The sequence below is a fragment of the Artemia franciscana genome, chromosome 16, assembly GCF_032884065.1.
Source record: "Artemia franciscana chromosome 16, ASM3288406v1, whole genome shotgun sequence".
Classification (NCBI taxonomy): Eukaryota; Metazoa; Arthropoda; class Branchiopoda; order Anostraca; family Artemiidae; genus Artemia; species Artemia franciscana.
This window is the reverse complement of record NC_088878.1, coordinates 27,250,606-27,267,243: the sequence shown is the minus strand read 5'-3', so window position 1 is coordinate 27,267,243 and position 16,638 is coordinate 27,250,606. Positions and strand designations below refer to the sequence as shown.

Below are 16,638 nucleotides of genomic sequence, written 5' to 3'. Positions count from 1 at the left end.
TCACAAGAAAGAGAATAAAACAAATCTGCCAACAAAAGAAAAAAAACACATTCTGGAGATGAAGATGTAGCAATCAAAATTAATTATATGATTAATTTTTCATGAAAACCGGGTTTATCTTATAATTTTATGTATATGGCATTTTCATGTCTGAATCTCTAACAGATCAAGAGCAAAATCTTGGGTAAGGGGGCTGCTGAACGAAGGGTGCCAATGTTGCTCGTGGTGGGCACCAAACTAAAAAGTTTATTTTAAAAAAGATCAAAAAAAGAAAAAAGAACGGAATAAGTGTGCCAGAAGTGTCTTAGGAGGAGGGTCGCCCCCTCCGACCTCATGTATCTGTTCCTGGCCTAAATTGTTTTTATTTCTTTCATTCATCTAATTTCAACCAAATTAGCTGTATAGTTAAAATGAATAGATGGATAAGTTTATTCACATGAAAGCCCTATTAGGCCATTCGCTATTTAATTTATCACAAAGTTAAAATTGAGGATTTTTTTGAGGGTAGAGGGGGTTTATTATGAGTCAAAACTTATCCTTCAATTTCCGGGTATTTTCGGATATTTTACCAAAATATCCGGAAATATCCTTCGATCCCATGCACATTCAGCCATCAGTCTTCGTCTCTTATCCATTCTATGCTCGTGTCCAGATTTTTTATTTTTATTCATTTTAAACTTTTAGCTACAAGGCTAGGCTACAATTCAATATGTCATTGTGAACAGACAAATAGCTATATAAGTGTCTTACCACGTTTATGAAACATTTTAAAAGATACCAATTTTATTTTCAACAGGTTTTCGTGAAATAGGGGAAAGTTCCATGTATTTAGAAAAATCTTTGCAGCAATCAATGATTTTTATGCAAATTTGGCAGATTCTAAACCGGGTGAAGATAAATAATTTTTGTTTGTTTTAAGTTTCAACTTTGCTCTTTACATCCGTAGGAAAACTTTGCTTTTTGTTGTTAATTGGGTAAATCACCTACGGATAATTGATCAAATTGACAAGTATACTTAAAACAAGAGTAAAAAATGAACGGAATGTGCATGAGGGCGCCAGAAAAATCTTGGGGGGCCTAAGGTCACCCCCCTGGATCCGCTCCTGTCCTGAAATATAATGGCCGTTTAATAAGAATAATAGGTGACGTTGGGAAACGGCGAGATTGATCAGATGGACAGCTTCACTTACCTTGGTAACATGTTAAAAGTGGAGCCTGAGCCAAGGCTCAGGGTGTTTTTTCACAGTTTAAAAAAAGCGTAAAAATAGGAAGATAAGTCTGCAAACAAAGATTAGAATATTGGAAGCTACAGTGATGGCAGTTGTCAAATATGGCTTGGAAGCGTGGGCGCTCCGAAAAGAGGATGAAGATTTGCTAGATGTTTTCAGAGAGATTACCTACGGATTGTTATGGATATCCTGCTGATGATCATATTTCAAGCACTAGGCTGTGCGAAAAGTGTGGTTCAGTTATAATTATTTTAATAACAAATATTGAATTATTAGAAACATCAGTGCTAGCCCGGAAGTATTACGGTTTCTGCCTATTTTTCATGTGGAGATGTTCTGGCGGAATTATCCGGTGGCTATTTTCCACGTGTTTTGATTTTTGGGAAATAATTTTTACGGAATGGGGCATCTCTGGAATGATCGAGAAACTGATTAGAGATTAAAGCCTTATTCAAAAGAAAGAATACCAAGGAGAATTTTTCAGGCTGAATCGTCCGCGATCAATTTTACAGAGAGGGGGGATTCTCAGCGAGGATAGAACTGTCTGGAGGGAATTTGACCTGGGAAAGGTTTACTTTACGCTGGATGAAATTTCACCGAAGAAGATTTTCGAAAGGGGGAGGGTAGCCCATCCTTATATTAAGTGTGTCCCCCTCCTTACCTTGCTCTTTACGCTAAAGTTTGACTGTTTGTCCCGATTTATTAAGAGCGTTTACTAAAACACGGGGACTTCCTAATTAGAATAGGAAGCTTTTTTAAAACAGCTTTAGCGTGAAGAATAATGTAAAGAGGAGGTGGCAACCCTTCATATAAGGAACAAATCTTCCAAAATTAATTTGGAAATTTTGTTTTCATTGTTCATGCATACGGTAAACCAAATTCCAACCTGAATTATTTGAAAAACTTCTAGAAATTAACTGAAAAAACAACTTTTTTAATTGAAAGTAAGGAGCAACATCAAAACTTAAGACGAACAGAAATTATTCCGTATATGAAAAAGATTTCCCCCCTCCTCAACGCCTCACTTTTTACGTTAAATTTTTTATTGATTTATAAAGTAGAGTTGTGGCAAAAAGTTAAACTTTAGTGTAAAGAGCGAGGTGTTGAGGAGGGAACAACACCTTTCATATACGGAATAATTTCTGTTCGTTTTGAGTTTTAGTTTTGTTCCTTGCTTTCAGTTAAAAATTTGCTTTTTTTCATTTAATCTCAAAAAGAAAAGCCTATTGCTTACACATAGTATTTGTTATTGGGAAGTAAACAGACATTTTTCGGGAGCGAATTTTCAGTGGTGGGATGTGGGGATGTCTCCTCTTAATACATCGCCGCCCCCTCTTAAATACATTGCTCTTTACGCTAAAGTTTGATTTTGTATCACAATCCTCTACGGACAAAAGTAAAACACAAAAATAGTTGAATTAGAATAAGATAGCTTTCTGAACATTCTAAATAACGTTAGCGCGGAGAGCGAGGTATTGTGGAGGGGGTGTCCTCCCCCTATTGTAATGATTTCGGTTTGTTTAATTTTAATTTTTTTATCCTTACTTTCAGTTGAAAACACCTTCTTTTTTTTGTTTAATCACGAAAAGGCACAAATGACTCTCAGGAGAAAACATTAAAATGCCGCTGATTTTGAATAGCGAAGAAAAATAGCCAGTAGTTTATTTTTCCTTATGAGGCTTATCCCGTGTAATTTCAAATCTAGATTTTTATGGCAAGCAATTATGTTATCGAAGCTTTTTTTATATTATTCAGTGTTTGAGAAAAAATTGTGCAAAATACTCTTTAATTACAATTTTTATTATTGAACTTGGGCAAAGCGAAGAGTTAATTAATTCCAGAAAAAAATGATCGGAGGTATCGAAATCATTCCAAGAAATATAGAAAGTGAAACGTCGATATCGTTTAATCAAATTATCGCCCAACATCCAATTTAAAGCGAAACATCTCATCGTAAAACTGATCTAATAACGGACTTGAAGCAAAACAGTAGTTCGCTTTGGATGAATGATCTAGTTGCCTATCCGCAGTTTTGCCTCTGCATCGCCTTTGTCAATGTAGCCTAAATCAGCCATGCAAGGGGAGCGGCAAAATGTCCGGCAAAATGTGAAACAACTCACAATCACTTTTAGATGGAGGCAAAATGTGAAGCAACTCACTATCACTTTTTGATGGAGGCAAAATATCTGGCAAAATGTGAGTCTGGCAAAATGTGAAGCAACTCACAATCACTTTTTGATGGAGGCAAAATGTCCGGCAAAATGTGAAGCAACTCACTATCACTTTTTGAATGAGGCAAAATATTTGGTAAAATGTGAGTCCGGCAAAATGTGAAACAACTCACAATCACTTTTAGATGGAGTCAAAATGTCTGGCAAAATGTGAAGCAACTCACTATCGCTTTTTGATGGAGGCAAAATATCTGGCAAAATGTGAGTCTGGCAAAATGTGAAGCAACTCACAATCACTTTTTGATGGAAGCAAAATGTGAAGCAACTCACAATCACTTTTTGATGGAGGCAAAATGTCCGGCAAAATGTGAAGCAACTCACTATCACTTTCTGATGGAGGCAAAATATCTGGCAAAATGTGAAGTAACTCACAATCACTTTTAGATGGAGGCAAAATGTGAGTCTGGCAAAATGTGAAGCAACTCAAAATCACTTTTTGATGGAGGCAAAATGTCCGGCAAAACGTGAAGCAACTCACTATCAGTTTTTGAATGAGGCAAAATATTTGGTAAAATGTGAGTCCGGCAAAATGTGAAACAACTCACAATCACTTTTAGATGGAGTCAAAATGTCCGGCAAAATGTGAAGCAACTCACTATCGCTTTTTGATGGAGGCAAAATATCTGGCAAAATGTGAGTCTGGCAAAATGTGAAGCAACTCACAATCACTTTTTGATGGAAGCAAAATGTGAAGCAACTCACAATCATTTTTTTATGCATTTTTAAACTCTTTTTAAGGGCACTTCAATTTCAAGTTAAGTTTTTATTCTAAAAGCTAAAACTATTTCACACATATGTATTGGAAACTCAGCCTAAATAATTTATAATTGCAAAGTTTGACGGAAATATAATGTGCTGTATTTTGAAATTATTTTATTTTAGAAACGATGGAAGTGTTACATCCCAAGAAAAGGTTGGATTGGCTCTTTTAAAGACGTCACCTGGCATTTTTGAGCTCTTCTTGTACAAGGATATGAAGAATATTCTTTGGAGAACAAATATACAGCCTGATTCAGAGTACAAGGTATTATAACGGGGGGGGGGTCAAATTAACTTCAAGGTACTAATTTTGTACATGAGAGTTCTAATGTTGACCGTACAGGTGGTACAAGCTTGGATTGGCTGATGTCAGACAGCAGGATTTTTTTTTTTTTGGGGGGGGGGGTGTTAAAGGAACTTTAAGTTTGGGAAACAATGTTTGTCACATTACAGAATTTACATGAGACTGCGAATGATGTAGGCTACATGGGAGTAATAATGTTGATAGTACAAATGATACAAGATTGATATGGCTGATGTCAGACACGCAGGAATTGTTGTTGGGGGGGGGGATTTTAGTTATATAATATTTGTATATAAGTCATTGTTGTTAAACTATAAATAAACTATTATTTATTTAAAGGCTGTTATTAAATTATATATTATTTTACCGCACGCGTAAAATAATTATTTTATTATCAATATTTATATTACTATTACAAATATTATTTATAATTATTGTAAATTATTATTTATTATTAGAGTTCTAGATAACTAGCACATACACAGGAATTTCTTTCGATGGTTTTTCAGGGAGAGAGGCGTACAAAAAAGGCTAAGTGAGTCTGAAATACATGGAGGGGGTATTATTTCAAATATGCTTTAAAAATGTATGCTATGGGAAATAATGAACCAGGTTTTAGTTTTAAATCAAGGAAAGATTTTATAACAAAGAATCAGAAAAAATACTCACCTAATCAAGGAGTCGAGGAGAAATTTTGAGGGAAATCCGTCTGAGGATATTGATCCGAAATGTTTATGGGGTTAGGCTTCTCAAAAACGTCCCAGTAGATGTTCAGTCCCTGACACAGTGCACAATAGTCCACTTGTTGCGGATCCTGTGCTGACAGTTTAAATTCTCACCCGACAGCTCTCATGTGTTTTGTCTCTTCTGATTCTGGTATTATTTTTTCCCTTCCTTCTGTATATGACGTATTGCTTTAGATGAAACCAATTGTAATTACTTACTCAGTGGTTCTAAAGCAACTTGTATCTGTTAAAACTGATGAATCTTCTGGTCCTGACTGCATTTATCCTTGTATCCTGCATGAATTTCGAGCAGTGTTGTCTTGGCCACTTGAATCTTCTGGTCCTGACTGCATTTATCCTTGTATCCTGCATGAATTTCGAGCAGTGTTGTCTTGGCCACTTGAATCTTCTGGTCCTGACTGCATTTATCCTTGTATCCTGCATGAATTTCGAGCAGTCTTGTCTTGGCCACTTGAATCTTCTGGTCCTGACTGCATTTATCCTTGTATCCTGCATGAATTTCGAGCAGTCTTGTCTTGGCCACTTGAATCTTCTGGTCCTGACTGCATTTATCCTTGTATCCTGCATGAATTTCGAGCAGTCTTGTCTTGGCCACTTGAATCTTCTGGTCCTGACTGCATTTATCCTTGTATCCTGCATGAATTTCGAGCAGTCTTGTCTTGGCCACTTGAATCTTCTGGTCCTGACTGCATTTATCCTTGTATCCTGCATGAATTTCGAGCAGTCTTGTCTTGGCCACTTGAATCTTCTGGTCCTGACTGCATTTATTCTTGTATCCTGCATGAATTTCGAGCAGTCTTGTCTTGGCCACTTGAATCTTCTGGTCCTGACTGCATTTATCCTTGTATCCTGCATGAATTTCGAGCAGTCTTGTCTTGGCCACTTGAATCTTCTGGTCCTGACTGCATTTATCCTTGTATCCTGCATGAATTTCAAGCAGTCTTGTCTTGGCTCCTTTCCTTGCTATTCAAATTATCATTGAGTCTTTCAAAACTCCCATTGGACTGTATGACTGCCCATTTCATTCCTCTGTTTACGAAGGGTAGAAAAAATCTTTCTGAAAACTAGTAACCTATAAGCATGACATCATTGGTTGTTGAGGTTTTTGAAAGAGTAGTCAATTCTTCAGTTATTCAGCATCTTGAAGCAAATAATCTCTTGCTCAGGTCACAGCATGGTTGTACTTTTGGAAGATTCTGATTGACTTTTGTGAAGTTTTTGAGTAGTTTTGTCATAAGAGACTTGTAATTAAGCTGCTTGCAGTTGAGCTTGAAAAGGATTTCCTGTTCTGGATCCTTAATTATCTTCACCAGCAATCTCAGCGTGTTCGGTTATTTGATGGCTTTGGTAACCACATTCTTTCCTCCGGTTGACAAGTTTTTAGTGGATTTCCTTGGGGCAATATGCAGACGACTCAAAACTTCTCGGATCGGCCTTTTCAAGTGAAGATCATGCCCTTTTGCAGAACAATCTTGAACCGCCTGGTCATTTGGCCTAGGCTTGGTTTCTTGAATTTAATGTCGCAAAGTGCCATGTCATTCACTTCAACAACAATAATCTTTGTCATTCTTGTTTTCTTTCTTGCCATCCAATATTCTCTTTGAATGGCTGGATGCTGAGTCGTCCTCTGGAGTGTGGAAAATCGACCTGGAAGCTATTGATCATCCATCAGCGTATGATCGCTAAGCAACATTGTAAACATCTTTTTGACCACCAGTCTAGAGCTTCACATCTTTAAATTGACAAGTGCCATAAAATGAGCATAAAATGACAAGTGTGAGAAATAACCCAAAATAAAGGAATAGAGATTCTGCAGCAAAGCCCTTTGAAATTTCTTTACTTTCATCACTTCTAATATCCTCGTTAGGAAGCTAATTGTCTTAAATAGGAATTCTATGCTGTGAAGCACCAAAATACTCTTAGTCTAATATATAATTTATATATGTAATTTATGTAATTTATATGTATAATGTAATATACATATAATTTATATACCTAATGTAATTTATGCTTTGTTAGTGACTAAGTTATAGTGACAATGTGCCACAAAGTGGTAACAGAGGGTTTTTCCGCTCAGTTTTTTTTCTGTTATATTTTTGTTGAAATATTTAAGTTGGTTTTTGAAAATTAATGGGGTGTCTAATCTTTATTTACTCAAAAAGGTCCTTGCAATTTCAAGTTTGCATGTAGTGATAGGAAATTAGAGCTGTCCCGAATAGTACGAGGAAAGCTAACACTGGATTAGAACGTTTTCAAATCCTCAAGCAGATGGGAAAAACAATTCTAAAATGAACAAGAATTTGTGAAGCTCCGACTAAACTGCCAGGGTATAGAACATGGTCTGTATAAATTTGAATTTACAAGAACGGGGTGCAGCGAAATTCACATAGTTGACTTAAGATAGCAGTCATGCTGTCTTACTCTTTACTATTTATTTAGCTGTTTTATTGGACTTTGATTAGACGGGAATTCTTCTTTTGTGTTTCATCTTGTTTTAGTTCAGCGTTTTGTTTTTATTATTTATGTTTTACCCACCATTTTTGTACATGTTTGTTCAAGCCAAGGTCTTTTTTCTCGTTGGTGAATACTCTCAGATATAAAGCAAAATATTTGGATCTTTATTATTGGTATAAAAAAGTTTTTTTTTTTTGCTTTTTCTGCTGTCTTATGCCCGCTGTTCAATATTTTATTTCATTTTAGTTGTAAATGGAAAGGCATTGTTTCTTCAATATGTTGGATGTAAATGGTTAGGTCATATTTTCCTTCATTTTTTGTTAATCCCACCTTCAGTCCTCTCAGTGACAACTTTAATAAGAAATCATCATCTAAGTCCACTTTTTGCTGTTTTTTATTAAATAGCTGTCAAGTTGAACACTGTTCAAACCACCACTCACTGCAAAAAGCATTCTATAGAGAAAATACTTGTCCTGTAATAAAAGGCGTCCTCTCACCACAGAAAGCCCTTCTTGCGGTGATCTTTCTTAAAAATTCTGCAACTCAAAAAAAAGCAACTCAAAATCACTTTTTGATGGAGGCAAAATGTCCGGCAAAATGTGAAGCAACTCACTATCACTTTTTGAATGAGGCAAAATATCTGGAAAAATGTGAGTCTGGCAAAATGTGAAGCAACTCACAATCACTTTTTGATGGAAGCAAAATGTGAAGCAACTCACAATCATTTTTTTATGCATTTTTAAACTCTTTTTAAGGGCACTTCAATTTCAAGTTAAGTTTTTATTCTAAAAGCTAAAACTATTTCACACATATGTATTGGAAACTCAGCCTAAATAAGTTATAATTGCAAAGTTTGACGGAAATATAATGTGCTGTATTTTGAAATTATTTTATTTTTAGAAACGATGGAAGTGTAATTTTTGTAAAAAATTACAAAACGCATCAGAATTACATTATATGCATTTTATTACTTTTTTACAGGTCGGACAAAAATTTCGGGGGGGGGGGAGATGAATTATCTCAAAATCTTTTGATGTCAATTCAGAGTGACAAAATAACGTCTAAAGACAACCCCAAACACGCATCCGGACGGAATCCAAATCAAATAGGAAATTGGATTGAATTCAAATCGAAAAGTTGTGGGCATCAAAATTCTAATTCCTTAAAAATTCTAAATTCCTGGCTTTCCTGTAGCCTGGAATTACAGACTGTAGTAATTTCAGCGTTCTAGAGTCATAATAATTCCACAATAATATCACATCATTTCTCCAACATGAGGCAATGGACCTCGAAAGCCTTAGCCTCGACCTACTAACAGTCGTCAATGGGTCGAGGCCTTGACCTTGAATCTCAACTAAATGTTCTTGAACGGCAATCTCTTGGTTTTGAGCTTTTGACTTTTCTTTTTGTACTATGCGTACATTCAGGATTTTTTTGCAGTCATCATGTCATTTTGAGTAATATGTGCCTATATTTCAGATCATTGGAGAGTACGATGTAATGATTGAAGATCAGAAAAGTTCTGCGGTAAGGTGGAAGATTAAATTTAGAGATGCTTCAGAAAGAACAGATTTTCTGTCAAAGGTCATACATATTTTTTTTGTCATTCACTTCAACAACAATAATCTTTGTCATTCTTGTTTTCTTTCTTGCCATCCAATATTCTCTTTGAATGGCTGGATGCTTTTTATTTAATTATTTTTTTATATTTCATATTTTTTTACGGATATTATAGTAATGTAACTGTTTCAATTCATACAAAACAAAAGAAAAAAGTAAAATCGTGATAGAAACTATAGGATTGTAGTTTAATTACGATTGGTAGTTTAGCCACTCACATGGGTGGCAGTGTTGTACTTGAAACAAATTCTGAAAACCGAATTTTTCACAATCATATACAGAAAATGCCACTTACAAGAGGGTGATAGGTTAAAAGTAGAATCTTACTCCAAGGCCAAATTTATAAATATTTTTAAATTAAAATGTGGTTTAGTTTTAATTAAGCGTACATTCGGATGAAACTAAGCATACATAGTTCTGATTTAAAATTGTATTAAAAGGTTTTTTTTTTCTCTAACGTAAGCTTTCTTCCAAACAGCTGGAAAGATCTCTATTCGAAAACAAAGGTTTATCAGCACTGAGAATGGTTTCATAATGAAAGGGGCATATTCTCGAATCAGTTGGGGTGGAAGTTCGTCTGGATAAGCTGAACAGTTTACTTTCACCTTCATCAAGGTCTTATAGGTTGGCATCTCATCGAAAACAACTTCACCTTCATCTGTGCAGGAGTCAAGTATTTCAGACTTCTGGGCTTGTATGGGAGAAGAGAGTGAGGTCCAGATACGGCCGAAATATTGATTAACCTCATCAGCAGTTGTGTAAGTTCCGTCTGGGTGGCTTATTTTTATGCTGTTATGAAGGGACTTTGCTTGGCCACTCTGTGCCATTTCCTGGGATCAGTGTGCCTAAGACTGTCCGAAAATTTCTCACGCCCGTAATCTTTCTTCGCTCTTCTCGTGAGAGAGGTAATGGGATTTCGCAATTTTTTCGCGTTTTGCAAATCTCCTTCTTGGAAAAGCTTGCACTTTTTTCGGATTAGTGTCTTGATTTGCGGGTTTATCCACGGTTTATCACTTTCACATCTAGTGAAAGTCTTTTCAGGAAAAAGCTCAAGGTATTTAGCGTGGAGAACTTCGGTGAATAGTTGGCATTTTTTATCGAGGCTTCCGTCTCCATAGACTTCTGGAAAAGGGTAAGTAGCTATCCATCGACCATAGGTTCTAATTGCTGAATCAGTAAGCGGACGGTACTTGACACACTTAATTTTAGGCTTGGGTATTGAAGCAGCAGTTGACCAGAGTACAACGTTGTGATCAGAGCAGGCAAGCGGCCCAAGAGATTCAGGAATTCGGTAATGTGTCTCACAGTTGTTCAGGATTAAATCAAGTATGCTTCCGGATTCATGTGTTGGGAAATTTACAACCTGCTTGAGGGAAAGGCACGATGCTAGCCAGCTTTTCTTGGTTTGGTTAAAGCCAGAACAATAGCAGGGTTTCCATAAAAAGCACGAAGGTGGTTGGCAGTCTTTTGGAGGTATGTTACAAGATCACGGTGGTTTTTAGCACTTTCAGGGTAGTGGATTGAAGCAAAGATGATGTATGAGTAAGCACGCGGCATGGTTGATGGTTTGCACCAAACCCACACAGCCTCATGTTCAGTGCTTTCGAGTTCACGTAGCTCCTTCATAGGGATATCTTCACGTACGTAAAGGGCTACTCCACCGCAGAGTCCCGGGTCGCCGAGAGCTTGTCTTGTTCTGAGATATAGGGTATAACCGGTGAGTTTGCCTGTCACTTCAGTCAGGTTCCAAGTTTCTGTTATGGCTGCAACGGCAACATTGTTCTGCCGTAATACTACGTCGATGTCATTTATTTTATTGCAAAGAGAACGGGCGTTGCAAAGCAGGAATGTGGGAAAACGCTTCTTTGCATTGTACGTGACGGGAGACAGAGTTGATGGGGACAGCCTAGAGCTTTCTGGGCGTGGGTCTGCGTCATATCTTGCGAGATAGGGTGGAAGTTTCTCATTCGAAATGTTTACTTCTATGTAGAACCTGTCTCTTTGTTGTCGGCAATTGGGCGTTCTAGCAGAGACAATTTTCTCAATCGCTTTACCGAGGTGGTCCCTTTGTCTAGTTTTAACTCGTATTCCAGCTCTTTTCCCACATCGCCTTCTTCTTTTCTATCCGTTGAGAGTAACGCATCTTGGCGGAGCCTTCAGTGGTCCAAGTTCGTTTAAACGAATGAAGGTGGATGGCGCTAGTGGTGAAAATGGATAAAGTCTTATTTTAATGAGCTTTTTCATCAAACCGCTGATACCTGCTTGGCTGGTCATCACCCCTATTAGTAGTCCGTGAGCAACTGCATTCAGCAGTATATGAATTTCCTTATGAATTTCTTAGGGTATTTATTTTGATCTCGCAAAAATATAGGGCTAGACTTTCCAGATGGTTTACAGCCTCAATGGCGCAAGAGCCATCTAGGCTGGTTTATGGATGTTGTATATAGATGGCGCCATCACCAAGCTAAGTGAATGAAGTTCAATAGTGTTCTTTTGACAAAAAAGGGAATGGTACATTTTTGGTACATTCTCCCAAATGTTGAAGATATTCAGAGTGTTGAGTATTCAAATATTGTTAAAAAATCACTCGGGAAATAAACTTCTGTAGGATTTTTTAATTTGAGATTTATATACCGATAATGCCACCCACATGAGGGTGGTATGCTAGAAGTCAAATCTTACTCCTAGGCTGAAATGTATGCATTTTTTAAATTAAAATATGCTTTGATCTAAACTAAATGTAGATTTATTTATTTATTTATTTGAAAACCCGTCATACAAAAGCAAGAAGACTGAGTAGTAAAGGAAAACAAAATAATAACGGGTCCCATTCAACTTCGATCCCACCCTACAAGGATGGAAAGACAAAGCCAATGAATTCCCCACCCAAGGCCATATCCAATTGGAAAAAGCTGCGAACCTGGCAAACGATAGGTCAACTTGGAGGTGCCTGGTCTAGTCGTTCTCTAAGCCAAACCCTCGGCAGGAGCCTTAAGTCAAGTATCTATATAAAACTAATGTTAAACCTTCATATCTATCTATTTGGCAATTTATTTCAACACGACCATTCTGATTTTCAAATGGTCAAAACATAATTCCATTCTATTTTATTCTTTAGTCATTTGAAATATAACTGAATTTACTTTATAGTTTTGTTGATATAACTGTACGTAAGGATTGTATGTCAAGGAAAAACTGTAAGTAGACCACGATTTTCTTCCCCATATCTTTCAAAAGAGAAAAATAAATTGTGTTATTATAATATAATTTAATTTTGTTATATAATAATTTATGTGTCATATAGTATATATAACATATATTATGTAATATATATATATATATATATATATATATATATATATATATATATATATATATATATATATATATATATATATATATATATATATATAACAATATAACTATTATAAATAACTAAGGCTAGTTGTAATTCACGAGAGTGGAAAACTCCGCTATCAATCCCCTTAAAGCCTTGGGTAGTTCCTATGTATCGTTAAAATATAAAATGGGCTTGGGGGCAGAGGGAAAATCTCTGGATAATGTTTGGGTTAATCCGTAAGAATCAGTGAAGACTGGATATTTTATCCTGCTATTCGGCTATTTTATTATAACAGATCCTGTTTTATTTTTTTTTATTGAGAAATGGGTCACAAAAAAAAAACAACAGTTGAATCTCCATATAATACTAACAAATGAAGGCTGAAAATGGGTTAGGCTTATAAAAAAAAAGCTAATGAACTGTTGGTTTGCCTGAAATTGGAGTCTGAAAATGGACCAAAAGCTATGTAAGCCTATGCCCGCGACAGAAGGCCTTCAATTACTCAAATTTCAGATTGTGCAGTGTCGAAGTGAGTTACCTTCTGTCCTGTCCCATCCCTCACTACTGAAACAGAAAGTCATCTTAGGTTCAGAAGAAATAACCTTGAATAAAACTATGAGAATCCGGTTACGTGCGGAAGAATATGGAAAGGGTAAAATTGTTGACTTGGAAAAGAATCTGTTTGAGTGGAACAATGGTCAAAACTTCCTTGAAGATGAAGGTGTTGGATGTGTCTTTGTAGTTGCCCTTTGGGAATCGCAGTTTGAGGTAAAACTCTTAATTATTTGTATTACTCTTTTACTATTATTTACTTTTTAATGTTCTTATTTTGTTGTTTCTACTATTTACTGTTTTACAATTCTGATTTTTTTTTTCATCTAACCATGTACTGGCTAAGGAAAACCATGACCACCTCTCCAAAAATTTGCAAACAAGGGTAGTGTAATTGAGATTTGCTTTGGTGTTAAGCTATTTCCAGAGGTGAGATAAATTGTGTAAAAGCTTTTTATCATTCCTAGAAATTATGTGGTCGAACAGTATATTTTTATGCAGTTTTTCATACTTGGGGGAGGGGGGAACGTCTCATTAAAACGACCGTATATCGTCAGTTCCCCACTGCTTTCATATATCAACGTATACTTACGACACATGGACAAAAATAGGACTCCTAATTTGACTGGAGAGCGAAGGCGCGTAAAATTTTTTTCAGTAAAAGTCACAATGAACCTTATTATCAGGTTAGAATACTTCCGATGTTTGTTTTTCTCCAGGTCTTAATGATAAATGTTAAGTCAGTAAAAAAAGACATCAAAATTCGATATACGTTATGATGCTAAAGAAATGGTAAGTATGGTCCTCTTTGGTCTTTGTTCAAATTGTAGTCTTATTTAATTTAAGGGGAGCATCAACTTAGTTTAATTTCTTATTACTATTTTATTTATTTTCACACATTTTATTGTTTAATTTTGTTTATTTTAACTGCGTGTAATTTAAGGAGAGTTTCAATTTAATTTTATTTATTTTTATTGTTTTATTGTTTGTTTATTTATTATTTATTTTTAGATATTTCATTGCTCAATTTTATTTAATTTAAGCTGAGTTATATATACTCACCATTGAATTTATTTTATACCACAATAGTAAGTAAGTAAGTAAGACGGCACTAGACCCTTAAGGTCCAAACCGGCGATGCTGATCTCCGTTTCATGGTCCTTCAGCCAGGAAGTGTAATGGGGGTGCAATGCAATGAAGTGCGAATCAATGAAAAATAGGAATGAAATATAAATATGTATAAAAATTAAAAGGGACATCAAAAAGTGTCAATAAATCTACTGCTTAGAGTCAATAAAAATAGACAGAGTCAGTAAAGAGCTAAGAGATCATTTGGCACTTGTGACGAGGCAAGAAGAGCTAAGAACCAAGAGCTCATATGGTATGAGCTCTAAAAAAATTCTAAGAATCAATAGATTGATTTAAAAGGAAAATCAGAGGCTTAATGCCGGTCGGGATTGAAAATAAGAGCTCTGAGTCACGATATCCTTCTTAATATCAAAATTCATTAAGATCTGATCACCCACTCGTAAGTTATAAATACCTCATTTTTTCTAATTTTTCCTCTCCCTTCAGCCTCCCAGATGGTCGAATCTGGGAAAACGACTTTATCAAGTCAATTTGTGCAGCTCCCTGACACGCCTACCATTTTTCATCCTCCTAGCACGTCCAGAAGCACCAAACTCGCCAAAGCACTGAACCCGTCCCCCCAACTCCCCCAAAGAGAGCGAATTCAGTACGGTTACGTCAATCACGTATCTACGACATTTGCTTATTCTATCTTCCAAGCTTCATCCTGATTCCCTCCACTCTAAGCTTTTTCCAAGATTTTCGATTTCCCCCTCCAACTCCCCACAATGTCAACAGATCTGGTCGGGATTTGAAATACGAGCTCTGGGACAAGAATTCCTTCTAAATATCAAATTTCATTAAGATCCGGTCACCCGTTCTTAAGTTAAAAATCCGCAATTTTTCTAATTTTTCCAAATTAACACTCCCAGCTCCTCCAAAGAGAACGGATCCGTTCCAATTATGTCAATCACGTATCTAGAACTTGTGCTTATTCTTCCCATCAAGTTTCATCCCGATCTCTCCACTCGAAGTGTTTTCCAAGATTTCTTTTTCCCTCCTCCAACCCCCTATGTTCCCGGATCCAATGCGAGTCGAAAATAGAGCGTCTGAGACATAAGATTGTTCTATTTATCAAGTTTCAATAAGATCCGATCACCTATTCGTAAAATAAAATGCCCCAATTTTCAAGTTTTCCAAGAATTCCGGTTTCCCCCTCCAACTCCCCCCAATGTCACATGATCTGGTCGGAATTTAAAATAAGAGCTTTAAAGCACAAGACTCTTAAATTACAAATACCTCATTTTTCTGAATTACTCCCCCCCCCAACTCCACCAAAGAGAGCGGAACCGGTCCGGTTATGTCAGTCACGTATCTTAGACTTTTTTATTCTTCTTCCCATCCAGTTTTATCCTGATCTCTCCGCATTAAGTGTTTTCTAGGATTTCCGGCCCAAACTGCCCCCCCAACGACGCTGGATCCGGTTGAGATTTAAAATAAGAGATCTGAGTTACGAGGTCCTTCTAAATAGGAAGTTTCATGAAGATCCGATCACTCCTTCGTAAGCTAAAAATACGTCATTTTTTCTAATTTTTCAGAAATAACCCTCCCCCCCCCCAAATAGAGCGGATCCGTTCCAATTATTGCAATCACGTATCTAAGACTTCTGCTTATTTTTCCCACCAAGTTTCATCCCGACCCCTCCACTCTAAGCGTTTCCCATGATTTTAGGTCCCCCCCCCGAACTCCCCCCAATGTCACTAGATCCGGTAAGGATTTAAAATAAGAGCTTTGAGACATGATATCCTTCTAAATATCAAATTTCATTGAGATCTGATCACCCGTTCGTAAGTTAAAAATACCTCATTTTTTCTAATTTTTCAGAATTAAGCCCCTCCCCTCCCAACTACCCCAAAGAGAGCGGATCCGTTCTGGTTATGTCAATCATGTACCTAGGACTTGTGCTTATTTTCCCCACCAAGTTTCATCCCAATCCCTCCACTCTAAGTATTTTCCAAGATTTTAGGTTTTCCCCTCCCAACTTCCGCCAATGTCACCAGATCCGGTCGGGATTTTAAATTAGAGCTCTGAGAAACGATATCCTTCCAAACATCAAACTTCATTAAGATCTGATCAACCGTTCATAAGTTAAAAATACTTCTTTTCTATTTTTTCCAAATTAACCGGCCCCCCACTCCCCCCCCCCAGATGGTCAAATCGGGAAAATGACTATTTCTAATTTAATCTGGTCCGGTCCTGTTTAATCTGGTCCGGTTTAATCTGGGCAAAACAAGCACATAAATGCAAGAACCTGTGCAGCACCATCAGCCAATAA

The 16,638-nt window shown here is 36.6% G+C and overlaps 1 protein-coding gene across 1 annotated transcript in view; it reads left to right on the top strand.

Annotated features, from left to right (window-relative positions):
• LOC136036809 (uncharacterized) overlaps nt 1–16,638 on the top strand; it is a gene marked incomplete in the record, with an annotated part of 47,572 nt that overhangs the window by 14,643 nt on the left and 16,291 nt on the right. The window contains 3 exon segments of the mRNA XM_065719139.1: nt 4,343–4,484; nt 9,203–9,307; nt 13,197–13,451. Coding sequence (XP_065575211.1) covers nt 4,343–4,484; nt 9,203–9,307; nt 13,197–13,451 — 502 coding nt within the window.